Below are 13,910 nucleotides of genomic sequence, written 5' to 3'. Positions count from 1 at the left end.
TGTTTTCAGTTACACGTAGATCTGACCGCTACAAGTTTAAGCTCAGTTATTTAAATCTAAGAATTTCCAGGAAGTTTTAACTTCTACTTTTCAAAATAAGATGATTGCTTCAGAACCCTCAAGCATTCAGAAAGCCTCGTGTAGCATATCATTGTGAAATACAAGAACAGAATTACTAAGTATATACAAGTCTAAATTACAATTGGAAGCTTTAATGATGATAAAATACAACTTTTCTTGTGTAGATAGGCATTTTATTACTTTTATTTACCTGCGCTAAAGAACTTGCATTTAAGTAAAGTGTTATGACCTTGAGCTATTGCACAGCAAAATACAGCCAGCAAAGTACTCAAATAAAAACAGAAATTGCTTAAAATACTCAGGAAATTACATAGCATCTGTGGAGGGGGAAACAGTTGACGATGACTTTTCATCAGATCCAGAAAAAGTTAGAAAATTAACATGATTTGTATTGCAGAAAAGGTGGAGGGGTGCAGGAAACAAAGGGGATAGCATGGAGACCAAGAGAGATCGTGATGCATGTAGTGATGTTGCTAACTGAAAGAGGGCACTGAAGGCTTATCAACTGCAAATGATCTGCCTGGAGAAGGTGAAAATAGGAGATGAATGAGGACAGAGTTCAGAGAAATAAAATAATACTGAAGCTGAGAGATAAAGGACATTTCTAATTCAAGTATTCAGAGTTGCAGAGAATGCTGGAAGTGACCAGATCAGGCAGCATCTATGGAGAGATAAAAAGCTGATTTAACATCACAGGTCAGTGATCACATAAGCTGTTCCTTGAGCTCCCATTGGGTTTATAGGAACAGTACAAAAGGTTGAAGGCAGACATGTCCCCAAGAGTGAACCAGGGAGCCTCAGGGGAACAACTCCTTCTGAATGCTGAAAGGAGAGGAGAAGGAAGAATGAAGAATGCTTGTGGTAGCGGCATTATGTTGAAGGTTGTGGACATTAGAGGACGCCAATTCACCTCTCAATTTTACACCTACTAACCTTTCCCTCTCCGATTTTCAATCATTTGTCCTCAGCTTCACCCACCAACATCCCAATTTCAAATCCAAGCCTAATATGATGTTGATCTCTTCTTCTCCATTCCCATGTCTTTCTCCAGACTGTTGAACCCTTCCCACACCTTCAGAATTCCTAATCCATCCAGACCTCTCCCTTTGGTCTCTTACCCACTTTACATAAGCTAACTGCTGACGTAAAATTGACCATTTCAAAATTTTCCACTGCCTTTACTTACTCTAACGTACTGCCCTCTGAATACGAAGCACTCTGCTCAAGAAGGAGCAACCCACAATGGCAACAAACCTGCTAACAAGATGACACTGCTTTTCTTTTCAAAATGACCTCTATACCGGCTCCCTGACACTACCTCATAGCTCCCATTGAACATCAGGCTACTGTCTCCTAGAAAATCACTGATCTCATTCCCTCTGGTGATCTTCCCTCCACAGGTCTCAGTCCCCCAGGCAGTTCACCTGTACTTCCTCTCACAAACAGGATTGTTAGAAACCATAGAAAACTACAGCACAGAAAACAGGCCATTTGACCCTTCTAGTCTGTGCCAAAACATTATTCTGCTAGTCCCATTTACCTGCCCCCAGCCCATACCCCTCCAGACCTCTCTCGTCCATGTATCTATCCAATTTACTCTTAAAAGTTAAGATCGAGCCCGCATTTACCACATCAGATGGCAGCCCATTCCACACTCCCACCACTCTTTGAGTGAAGAAGTTCCCTCTAATGTTCCCCCCAAACCTTTCCCCCTAAAGCCATGTCCTCTTGTACTTATCTCTCCTAATCTAGGTGGAAAGAGCCTACTTGCATTAACTCTGTCTATGCTCCTCATCATTTTGTAAACCTCTATCATATCTCCCCTCATTCTTCTCCGTTCCAAGGAATAAAGTCCTAACATGCTCAATCTTTCCCTGTAACTCAACTCCTGAAGACCCGGCAACATTCTAGTAAATCTCCTCTGCACTCTTTCAATCTTACTGACATCCTTCCTGTAGTTCAGTGACCAGAACTGCACACAATATTCCAAATTTGGTCTCACCAATGATTTATACAACCTCAACAAAACATTCCAACTCCTATACTCAATACTTTGATTTGTAAATGCCAGGATGCCAAAAGCCTTTTTTACAACCCTACCTGTGACTTTACTTTTAGGGAATTATGTATCTGAACTCCCAGATCCCTTTGTTCCTCTGCACTCCTCAGTGCCCTACCATTTACTGTGTATGTCCTCCCTTGATTTGTCCTTCCAAAATGCAATACCTCACACTTGTCTGCATTAAATTCCATCTGCCATTTTCTGGACCATTTTTCCATTTGGTCCAGATCCCTCTGCAAGCTTTGAAAGCCTTCCTCGCTGTCCACTACACCTCCAATCCTAGTGTCATCCGCAAACTTACTAATCCAATTTACCACATTATTGTCTAGATCATTGATATATACAACAAACAACAATGGCCCCAACACAGATCCCTGAGGCACACCACGAGTCACAGGCCTCCAATCTGAGAAACAACCATCCACAACCAGTCTTGTTCTTGCAGACCCAATTTCAGATTGCCCATGTCCTGCAGAACTTCTTTCTTCCTACCTGGACTCTATTCTTTCTCAATTTGACTAGCCTCTTCCCACTTACGTCTGCGAAACCTCTGATGCCCTTCACCATCACAACAGTTTCCAGTTTCCTGGTCCCAACCAAGAACATCTGATCCCTTCACACACCCCCGTTCTCACTTGCAACAGCTCCAATCACTTCCTCTAAATTTAAGGTGTAGATATGAGAACTGGTAAGTGTCCAAGCTACAGTATGCCTCTCTTTTTCAGGGATATGCAGAACAGTCCTTATTTCAGTCCTACTCGGGGCCATTCCCTCACCTCTTTCTCCAGGTACATTGTTGACTTCTTCCTTCCTGCTCTCAAAGGTTTGAGCAGCTTTGCAAACACTTTCACATCTGATTTTTCAACTTCATTATTGCAGCCAGGGGATAGATTAGCCACCAATATCCATCACAAGCTCATAGACTCCCACAGCTGTCTTAACCATACCTCCTCCCACCTTGCTTCCTCTAAGCATTCCATTCTCTCAGTTTCACTGGTTCCATTAGATCTATTCTGATGACAACACTTTCAAACCAGTGCTTCCAAGGTATCTTCTTTTTTCCTTAACAATAGGTACCCTTGCACCATAACTGACAGGGAATTTACCGAGTCTGTTCTATTTCCCACATTTCTGCTCTCTTCCCCCCTCTCCTCCCAGCCACAGCAACAATAAGGTCCCTTGCACACAAGATCAAAAGCTTAGCTGGAAATTTTAGCTGTTACCTTTATCATTGGGAATCATCTATGTGAACAGTCTACAATGTACAAGCAAAATAAAAATTTAGAATAAAGAGAATAAAAATAACATAACCAAAATATTACTTACGCTGCTGTGCTGCACCAGTTGCTGCAATTCGACAGGGTGGTCCATGGGACCCAGAATCTGACGCCACACTAGCACCAGCATCATTATCACTGTCTGAAGCCATGGCAAATGGCAAAGCTTCAAAGTTGGCACTGATTTCTTCTGCCAGATCAACACAAAGGTCAGCTGCATTCCGGTGAGCCTGACCCTCTGCATAAGCAAAAGGACGACATCCAAAGTTTGCACGAACTTTGGTATTCTATTCAAAACAAGCAAAAGGAACAATCATTAAACAGTCCAAGAATCTGTTCCACATGAATAGAATAAAATGATGCATTACTTTTGTGGCTTGGTATTACTCTATTGGGCAAAATGTGGGTCTTCCACAACAGAATCCAAACTGACATCAAAATACATACCTCCTTTATTTTTGACTGTTGAATGTTCTCAATTCAAAAGAAAAAAAAACTTGCAATTATAGGACTTCTTGATGCCTAAAATCCTTTCAAGCCTATGTTATATTTTTGAAATGCAGTTTATGTTGTTATGGAAGAAATACTGCAGTCAGTTTGCACACAGAAATGGCTTTTATTCTGAGCTTAAGTATTGTCCAGCGCAATACCTAAAATAGTGCTGTTTGATCTTTAGCAGTTTTAATGCCTCATTCAAAAAACAAATCTCCAGTAGGACAGCTTTCCCAGGTAAAAGTTTTTCTGAACTCAGTCTTAAATTGTATTTTTACTTTGTGTTCATTATACACCATCCTTAATGTAGAAAAACATCCCATGGTGTTTCACAGGAACACTATCAAAAACAGTGTGATATCAAACTGCACAAGAAGATACTAGAGTTGATAGCCAAAAGATTAGTCAAAAAGGCAAGTTTTAAAAACAATCATAAATGAGGGAAAAAAGATGGAGGGATTCAGATGACCAATTCCAGAACTCATGACCATGGCATCTGAAGGCAAGACCACCAATAGTAAAGTATTTCGATTCAGGGATTAGCAAGACTCCAGAACTGATAATGTGCAGAGTTATTTGAGCTACAAGAGATGACAAAATCATCTCTTATTTATATATGCCATACAGTTGTAAGCCCCTTAGTTTTCAAGACTGCAACAAATATCTTTGAAGTAAAATGTATTTGCACTAGGTTTAAAACGTCTTTGCAGACAAAATATTAAACCTTCATTTTACTGTATGGGTGACAAAATCAACACAATGTAGTGAAGACAATGAAAAGAAATTGAAGCTCATCAATTTATAAAGCACACAGATTGTAGCTGTGCTGTTTATTTGTCAGCCCACTGTAAAAGAATTGCTTAATACAGCATATTTGTGGCACAAAGGAGTCAGCATAAACGGGCAACTCCTGTCCAAGTCTCACTGTAAAGTCTGAGCACCAACACCAATAGTGCCCCCGAGGTTCTTTAAATCCATCCTATTCTTCATTAACATGCTGCCTCTCAGTAACACAGCATCAACTTCTTTATGCTCATATCCTTGCTTATGATTCTCATAATGTCTCTGAATTCTCCAAATGGTCAGACTGTTTCTTTGCTGAACCACTACTGCATGTCAGACATTCTCCTCCAATTGAATACTGGCTCACCAAAGCTATCATCTTCATTCCCTCCTATAAACTCCATCTCTTTTCCTGATAACTGTGTAAAACTGTATTGTTTTGTCTGCAAACCTGTTGTCATGTTTGAAAATGAAATGGGCCTCCGACCACATCCTTCTAACTTCATATCATTGGGCTGTGGTTATCTACAGCTGGAAATATCATCAATGTATTTGTTCCTTCTGGACTTGATTATTTCAATACATTCCAAGCTGGCTTCCCTTGCTCTCTTCTCTGTACATCCATGGTCATTCAACACACTGCTGCCAGTGTCCTAACTCTTAACAAATCCCTTTGGGTTATACATCACCTCTATCTTTGCTGATTAATAAAGACCCTGGTTAAACTTTGCCTTGACCTCTCAGCCTTCTTTTAAATCCCTCCAAATCTCAGAAATCTCCTCCAGCCCTACAACCTGCCTCAAGTTATCTGCACTCCTGATATTTAACCATTATCAAATTTAAGCGCATTATCTTTGGCAGCTGTGTTCCCAATTGCTAAAGCCTTCAGCTTCGGAATTCTTTCCCCAAATCCTTCTTATAAGAAATTTCTTAAAACGTAGCACTTTGACTGAGGTTTCGATCACCAGCCTAATATCACTTGATGTGGCTAGGTGATTTTTTTTTGTTTTATAATGTTTCTATGTACCACATTGGAATGTTTTTGCTACGTCAAAGGCATTATGTAATTTGAAGATGCTGTTGTTGAGCTTGTCACTACAACACAAATCTGTCCAATGTTTTCAGGACAGGCAAGGGCCTTGCTGAACATACAAACAATATCTCGTTATGTATTCACAGACAGAAATCTTTATCTGTTTTGCAGTACTCCTCAAATGTAATACAGATGAAGAACAATGTATTCTCTCTAGGCTGCAGGGAAGTTACATAACCAGATGCAGCTTCGTTGGAAGCAAAATAACCTCAGCCCACACACATTGGGGGAAGGCACATTTTATGTCACTATATCTGTTTTGGTAATATCAGTCTACCCTCAACAAAGGATTAGCAAACCTCGAACTCACCAATCAGCTTGTGTTACAAATGAAATGCTTAAAAATAAGTGAAAAATGAAAGTTACCTTTTTCTGAATGTGAACCACTGGCCACATTCCCCCAGACACATCCTCAAGGAATGGGATGAGTCGCTGCCCACAATAGGTGAAATATACTCTGCCCTTTGCTGGCTGACCAGGTGGTGGAGGGGTCCCGTCACTTCTCTCCCAACCAATACCTGCGACATCACCTAAATCAGGAGGAAAAGAAATATATTTATTCAAATGTATTGAATAGTTTTGTGAATTCCACTGTAACAATGACAAAGTTAGTTAAACCAGCAAGGAACAGCCTGCTGGGTTTGGTGGCTTGTTGACCTCAGCAGTGCTGCTTGTTCATGTGTCAGTACAGGAAAAGAGCCACGATTTCCACTCTTTATTGCTCACATTCTTAAAGCTACAAAGTATTCATGAATTCCCAACAGCTGAAAAAGTACTTCAATAGATCTTTCTTTGATGCCCCACAGACAAGACAGAGAGGAGATCATAATATTGCTCAAAGGAACAATTATATCTGTGAGAAGGAAAGATACAAGACCATATGGGCTGAAATAAGATCCCAAAAAGAGCCAATCACACTGCTAAGAGTGAATCCCCAAACAATAAGTGCATACAGAAGAGCAAAAATGTAATCAAATTTTTGATGTATTAATAAGAATGGGACATTAATAGTAAGGGATGTCAGCTATTAATTGGAATAGAAATCTTGTAAAAGGTACCAAGGGATCAGAACATTTTAACCACTATGCCAAAGCAGTTATGGAGAAGTTTTAGGGAATAAAGCAGAGAAAATAGAAGATATAACAGAGGAGAGCAATTCAGTGCCACTGAGAATAATGATACTTAAGACAAATGGGTTTCTTTTGAGAAAATATTGAGTAGACTGGGCCCAACTCTCTGCTGCTTAGAAGAGCAAGGACATGATCTCATTGAACTATTTATGATTCTGAGGAGATTGAAAGGGTAGATGCTGTGAGGTTTCCTCTAGGGGGCTTGTGATGAGGCAGAGAAATAATCTAGAACTCAGATGCACTGCATCAGGTTAAGGAGTCACACAACCAAAAGTGAGGTGAGGAGTTTCTTCTTTGCAGGTTGTGAATCTTTGGAATTCTTCACCTCACAAGGGAATGGATGCTGACACACTAAGTATATTCTTGGCTGAGATAAATTTTTGGACTCCAGGGGAAATCAGGGTTACAAGGAGCAGTCAGGAAAGTGGAGCTGAGACCAAAAATTATATCAGCCATGATCTTACTGAATGGCAGAGCAGCCTCTCAAGGAGTTGTATGACCTACTACATCTCCTATTTCTGGTGTGTTTTTGCTGTAATTCAATTTCATTTTGCATAGTTGTGAAAAAGACAGAAGTTCTCAATTGGGGATAAAAGGCCAATTGCACCAAATTGGGATGTGTTTTTTAAATGCAGAAAATAATTAGAAACAGCTACCTCCAGATAAATTGTCAGAGCAGTGGAACACACGCAGAGGTGGAGGTGTTTCCACAAAGAATAGGGAAAGGACTTCCAAGTCCAGAAATTCCCACCACCTTAAAGAGATAGATATGGCAAAAAAAAGGAAAAGTACTTACAAGTACTTATAACTGTAAAAAAAAAGCCTGGAGTATAGAAAGTGCAGGTGTGAAAATTAAGCCAGCAAAGAAGGGAATGAGAAAGATGCTGGTAGTTAAAACTAAAGGAATATCCAAATGTATTTTCACAATATTGGTTTTAAAACAAAACAACTGCAGCCTTGAGAAGGGATGATATGCAAGTATTATCAAATGAGTGGAACTGATGGCAGAGAAAGGCAGAAGCGCCAATATGTAGGCAGATCTCTGATAAAATTATATTGAAAATCAAGACGACAACAAGGAGCATGGCTTACCAAGACCAAAAATGTAATGTGTGGAGAGGTGGTAAAAGTGGGTATTGTTCTTAATGAATGTTTTACATTCAACCAAAAGAGAAGTTGCGATGCAGGTGGTTGAGGTGGTGTGGGAAAAAAAACCATGAGAAAGGAAATATTATGTAGCATCTGTGAAAACAAATAAATTACCAGGCTGGAATTAAACTATCTCATCCTTTCAAGAGAAGCGAGGAGGAGGGGGGAGGGGAGCTTTGATTTTCCAATTCCCCTGGCCATAGGTGCGGAACAGAAAGGCGTGAATACAGTAAATTGTTTAAAAAGGAGGGAAAAGGATAAATCCAGTCAGGCTAATATCAGTAAAGTGAAAATTACTGGGAAAACTTCAGAGGGACAGCATCAATTACTCAGAAAGGCACAGATTAAATCGGTAACTGTTTAAGGAAAGGCCCTATCTGGTTAACTTGATTAAATTGTTTTTGAGGAAGTAGCAGATGACGTCAACGTTTGATGTGCTCAAGATAGGTTAAATTTATAAAATATTTTTTTTAAAAACAGATTCTGAATGATCAATCAAGTCCACAAGCTAGATCAAAAATTGACTCAGTGGCAGAAAGTAAAGTATAATGGCTGATAGATACTTTATCATCATTGGAAAACTCCATGCAGGGTCTCCACAAAGCTCAGTGATGTGTCCTTTCCTCTTTATGGTGAATAGTCATATCCTGTGTTGTTACACCAGAAATGGTAAGTGAATGGTACAACTCATCCAATAAACACCTAGGCACATAATTTCAGGATTATTTATGGCTTAATGAATTAACATTGACATTTTAAATTACAGGATGGTAAGTGTACTTACAGCATATGCTCAGGTTAGAATGTTAATCTGCAATTATATAGTGCCTATAATATAATAGAATTTGCTTAAAGCATTTCACAGGAGTATAACTGAACAAAATTTGTCACCATACAAATGGAGACATTAGGATGGGTAACCAAAAGCTTGATAAGAAGTCATTCAGTGGAGGAGGAGGGCACCTTGTTGACACAGAGGACCTGTGAATGGAAACTAATTGTAAAAACAAATCAAGCACACAGGAGGGGAGATATGAGAAAGAGAAGGAGTGGCAGCAAGAATGGGAGAAGTGGTGAGAAAAAGAGAGAGTGGGAGTAGAAGTGGAAAGGATAAAGAGTGGGAAGAGAATGGGAGGAATGGAGGAAGAGCAGGGAGAGGAGTGGGGGTATCAGAGAGACAAAAGGGCAAGAGAGATGGATAAAAGAGTTTGTGGCAGCAGACAAAAGCAATTTTCAATTTGAAGAAATCTCTGCTCATCTAATGTCTGACTACCAATGTTATAAACCAAAAGCAATTTTAGGATTAGAGGTGATGACGAGTTAGAGCTGAGTGCCATTTGTATATTTGTGTAACTAACATTGTGCTTTTGCATGATATCACTGAGCTGCAGCCTGTAGCTGTAAATGAGAACTAGGAAGGGCCCAAATATAGATCATTGATGGCTCCAGACGGAAGGGAGTAAGAACAGCTGTTCTCTAGCTACAGTAAAACAGTGGAATTGGAACCAGGCGAGGGCTGTCTGAGCCAGCTCGATGAAGGATGTTAGGTTTCAGATAACCCTACAAACGACAGAAAACACCCGTTTAAGATCATCTAAAATCTAGATAAGACCATAACTTCTTAAAAGGGTTTCTGCCACTATTATTGTATAACTCAAATCACTGAGTAACATTTGCATACCATTCTTTATTCGCATACTGAAGCATTCATTTGCATGTTTTCAAATTTTGACAAGGTGAACAAAAGAATTCAAACATAATGATGTTCAAATGCTCCTGGGAATTAGGTGCTGTCAAGACACTTTAAAATGGTTCTGAAATTTTGATTGCTTTGTAATATATTTAGCTAATAGCAGTAATCAAAATTAAACAACATGTTAAAAATTGTCGCCATTTACCAGGTGACAGGGTGACATCTAATCGGACACTCTTCCACTGCAGCAGACTGGATCCATTGTAATGCACTGCTCTCCCATTGCTACAGAAAGAGAAAGAAATAAACTGAAGGAGTGGTGCTTATACAAGCACCAGTTATGTCCATCCAAATGGACAAGGGAAATAAAGTTGCACAGGAAGAAAAGCCCAGGTAATTTTAAAAATGTACTTGGTTTAAAGAGCCAAGGAATTAAAAAAGTTACCGCAGGGTACTAAGTAATCACTACATCATCACCACATTAAGTAATCACCACATTAAAACACTAAGTAATCTAGTTCTTAATAAACAGAAGCACAGCAGAGCACCTCAGATCTGTGGAATGCACATCCACTGCCGTGCAGAAACTCCAGGCTGTTTCCAGAGTCTTGGTCAACAACAGATGCAGAAAGCATCATCAGGTGGAGGAGCCCAAGCTCCAGTTTTTGAAGCTTGAGCAACTTCCAACGTCACAGTGGTCCATCCATGAGACCAAGTGTTTCATGTAAGGCGCATTTCAGGAAGTGGTCACCCTACATCTTGAGATTGCAGGCAAGAAGAGAATGGGTGATTGTCAGAGGCAAAATAAGAACAGACAGGTATTTCGGGATATACTGATAGTACTCTAATCCCTAACCAGCTTTAAATTCTGGGTACAGATGGGAGAGTTTCCCCCACACATTGCAGCCATAGGTTGTTTAGCTGTACAGGGAGGGAGAAGGTAGGTAAAGACAGCAATAGTTAGAAGGGATTCTATAATTCGGGAGCAGACAGGAATTTCTGTGGTTGCAGAAGAGGTTTCTGGAAGGTAGTTACAGGAAATTCTGGAGGGGGAAGTGAAAAAACTAGAGGTCAGTCCACAACAGTACCAATGACATAGGTACAAAATGAGATGAAATGAGGAGAGGTCCTGAAGGCATATTTTAGGGAATTAGGAAAGAGATTAAGCAAGATTTCAAAGATAGTAATCTCTGGAATACTTGTACAATGCATCACAGAGTAATGGGGAGGATAGCACAGATTCATGGCTAATAAAATAGTGCAGGATGGAGGGTTTTAGATTCCTGGGGCACTGAAACCACTCCAGGCTGGATAGATCAAATCTCTAGCAGAGCTGGGACCAATATCCTTCTGGCAAGGTTGATAGTGCTCTTTTAGGAGGTTTAAATTAATTTGTCATGGGGTTGGGGATAGAAAGACGGCATTATAAAAGAGAAAAAAGGAACAAAAAGAATTGGAAGAGATAAATAGCATCAAAATAAATTGTGGACAGAAACAAATCAAGGGAAAGCAACGGAAGTTCCAAGATAGCTTTACAGCGCATTATGTAAATGTAAGAAGTGAATTAAACAAGATTTAAGGCAAAGGGGCAATTAATTATTTGGAATTACAACATTGCGGCAGCAAAAGTGACCTGGCTATTTTTAATTATTTTAAATATTGTCAGTTACCAGGTGTTCAGGACAGGAAGTGGCAATATTAAGAGAAAAGATTAAGGAGAGTGCTGGAGAAAGAGGATGCTCTGGAATTATCAAAGGCAAAACTTATTTCTTTATAAGTAAAGAAACAGATTCTGGAATATTCCATAGGCCACTAATAATGGAAGGGTATTGATGGGCAATATTGAAGGGAAATTAGATTTGCAAAACCCATGGGCAGCACAGCAGAAAGTGCTGCTGCCTCATCACTCCAGCAAACTGGGTTCAGTTCTGACCTCCAGTGCTCACTTTGTGGATTTTGCACATTGCCCCTGTGACTGCAAGGGTTCCCCAACATCCCCCCCACGTCAGGTACTCCAGTTTCCGCCCCTGACCCCCACCCTACCAAGGACATTGGTAGGTTATTTGGTTAATGTGATTACTCCCATAGTGGATAAGTGGGATTGAGGGGAGTTAATTGGCATGACAGAAGAGGTTACAGCAAAATAAGTGGGGGAATGGGATTGAAGGGATTGCTTTGAGAGCCAGCATAGATACAATAGATCCACTCCCATGTCATTAGGGAATCTGAAAATTTGAGTGATAATCGGGGACTTCGACTCTTCATATATAGACTAGGAAAGCAAGACTAAAAAGGCAAAAGAAGGGAACAGGCTCTGAAATGTGTTCAGGACAACTTTTTTAATCCGTACTTTTCTGGCTCAGTAAGGATTGTGGTATGGCTGGTTGGTTCTGGGAAATGAGCCAGGCTAACAGGGGTCAGCATTAGTCATGAAACATGTAAGAAACATGTCATCACAAGATACAGACCACTCCAAGGTAAAATGTTAAATCAAGAAAGGTCATTTACAATGGGATTAGAACAAATGTGTCCAAAGTAAACTAAAATCAAAGCTTGGCAGACAAAGCTGTACTTGAACAATGGGAGGACTTTAAGGTGGAGATGTTTCAACTACAGTGGTTCATTCCAATGAGGGAAGAGGGTAGAGAAATTACAGCCAGAGCTCAATGGACCAGGAAAATAAAATAAAGAGGAAAAAAAGAGCAGATCCCAGATTATAATATTTCACCTGCCGTCCATTCTACCAGCCTATCTTTATCACCTGGAATTCTATTTCTAAACTGCTCACGGTTCACTACTCTTCCAAGTTTTGTTTCATCTGCAGCTAAGTCCAAATCATTAATGAGGACTAAAAAAAAAACAATGGTACTAGTACTGACTCCCATGGAACTCACTATATACTTGTCTTCGCTCCATAAAAAACACCTTTCACTATAATTATTATTTCCTCCATTTACTAACCATACTGCCTCAACCCCTTCTATTCCATGGCCTTCAATTTTGGTTACAAGCCTACTATGTAGCTCATATCAAACATAAATTCAACTGTATTTCCCTCTTCAGTCCTCTGTTACTTCATCAAAAAATTCTATCAAGTCATTTAGAATTGAGTTTCCTCTAATAAATTCAAGCTGTTTTTCTCTAATAAATCCACACTTGTTGTGACTGCTAATTCTGTCCCAGATTAGTACTGGATTTTTCTTTTCTTTGTAACAAGGCATATTTTCCAGACCCCAGGCACTATCCCTGGCCACAATTTCCTTCCTTCCTTCTACACCTTACACACATCCCAGAGGGACCAGGTGATTACTCTACCGTGTACACCTATCCCCCTCTCTATCAATTAACCCCCTCTACTGCACCTAACCCTCCTAACAATTTTTAGTCCATCCAGGGTCTCAATTAGTTTCTTTTGCTAAGATTCCAGCAGGATCATCTTCCTTGGTGACGAACGTAAAATATTTATTCACTACCTCAGCTATGCCCTATGCCTCAGTGAGTAAATTTCCAATTAGGCCTCTGATTGTCCCACCTCTTCTTCTATAACCCTTTTCCTGATCACATGCCTGTAGAATATTTTTGCATCCTCTTTTATACCTGTTGAAAGTCTTGTCTTATGCTCTCCTCTTTGCCCTCCTTATTTTTGTTTTGAACTTTCTCTTTGAACTTCTTGTAATCAGCCTGGTTCTCACTTGATGCGATATACATGGACAAAAAGTGACCTGAGAATTCAATTGCTGACTTCAAAAGAGATCTGGATAAGTTTCTGAAAGGATAAAATTTGCAAGGCGAAGGGGAGGGCAGGGGAGTGGGACTAGATGGATTGTGCTCACACAGAGATGGCACGGACACAGATAACATTCTGTCACACTGAAGCCATTCTATGATTCTGCACTGCTAAAGTGCAGGAGGAGTTTCACACATTGATATGCAATGAATTGATTTAGCTGGCAGAAATGCAACCAGGGTTCTCCTACGTCAAATTCAGAATTTCAGCCAGAAAAAAACATAAGCAGAAGCCTGATGAATATTTTTTTCTTTCAGTGCATCAGTGAGTCATCATTGCACCACTTACACATTCTTTTCAGCAAATTGCTTGAGAAGTTTTTCAATATATGCCAATGAACATATGTACTACCTATTTACGATC

General features: G+C 39.9%; 1 protein-coding gene across 5 annotated transcripts in view; it reads right to left on the bottom strand.

Annotated features, from left to right (window-relative positions):
• Positions 1–13,910, bottom strand: part of LOC127579642 (probable E3 ubiquitin-protein ligase HECTD4) — a 219,125-nt gene that overhangs the window by 51,229 nt on the left and 153,986 nt on the right. For all 5 annotated transcript variants that reach the window (XM_052032551.1, XM_052032555.1, XM_052032553.1 and 2 more), the window contains exons 48-50: positions 9,966–10,045; positions 6,155–6,318; positions 3,470–3,707 (exon numbers count right to left, since the gene is read on the bottom strand). In XM_052032551.1, the coding sequence (XP_051888511.1) occupies positions 3,470–3,707; positions 6,155–6,318; positions 9,966–10,045 (482 nt within the window). The remainder of the gene's footprint in view (positions 1–3,469; positions 3,708–6,154; positions 6,319–9,965; positions 10,046–13,910) is intronic.

The sequence above is a fragment of the Pristis pectinata genome, chromosome 17 (assembly GCF_009764475.1).
Source record: "Pristis pectinata isolate sPriPec2 chromosome 17, sPriPec2.1.pri, whole genome shotgun sequence".
Lineage (NCBI taxonomy): Eukaryota > Metazoa > Chordata > Chondrichthyes > Rhinopristiformes > Pristidae > Pristis > Pristis pectinata.
The sequence above is the reverse complement of the archived record's forward strand: the minus strand, read 5'-3'. Positions and strand labels throughout refer to the sequence as shown.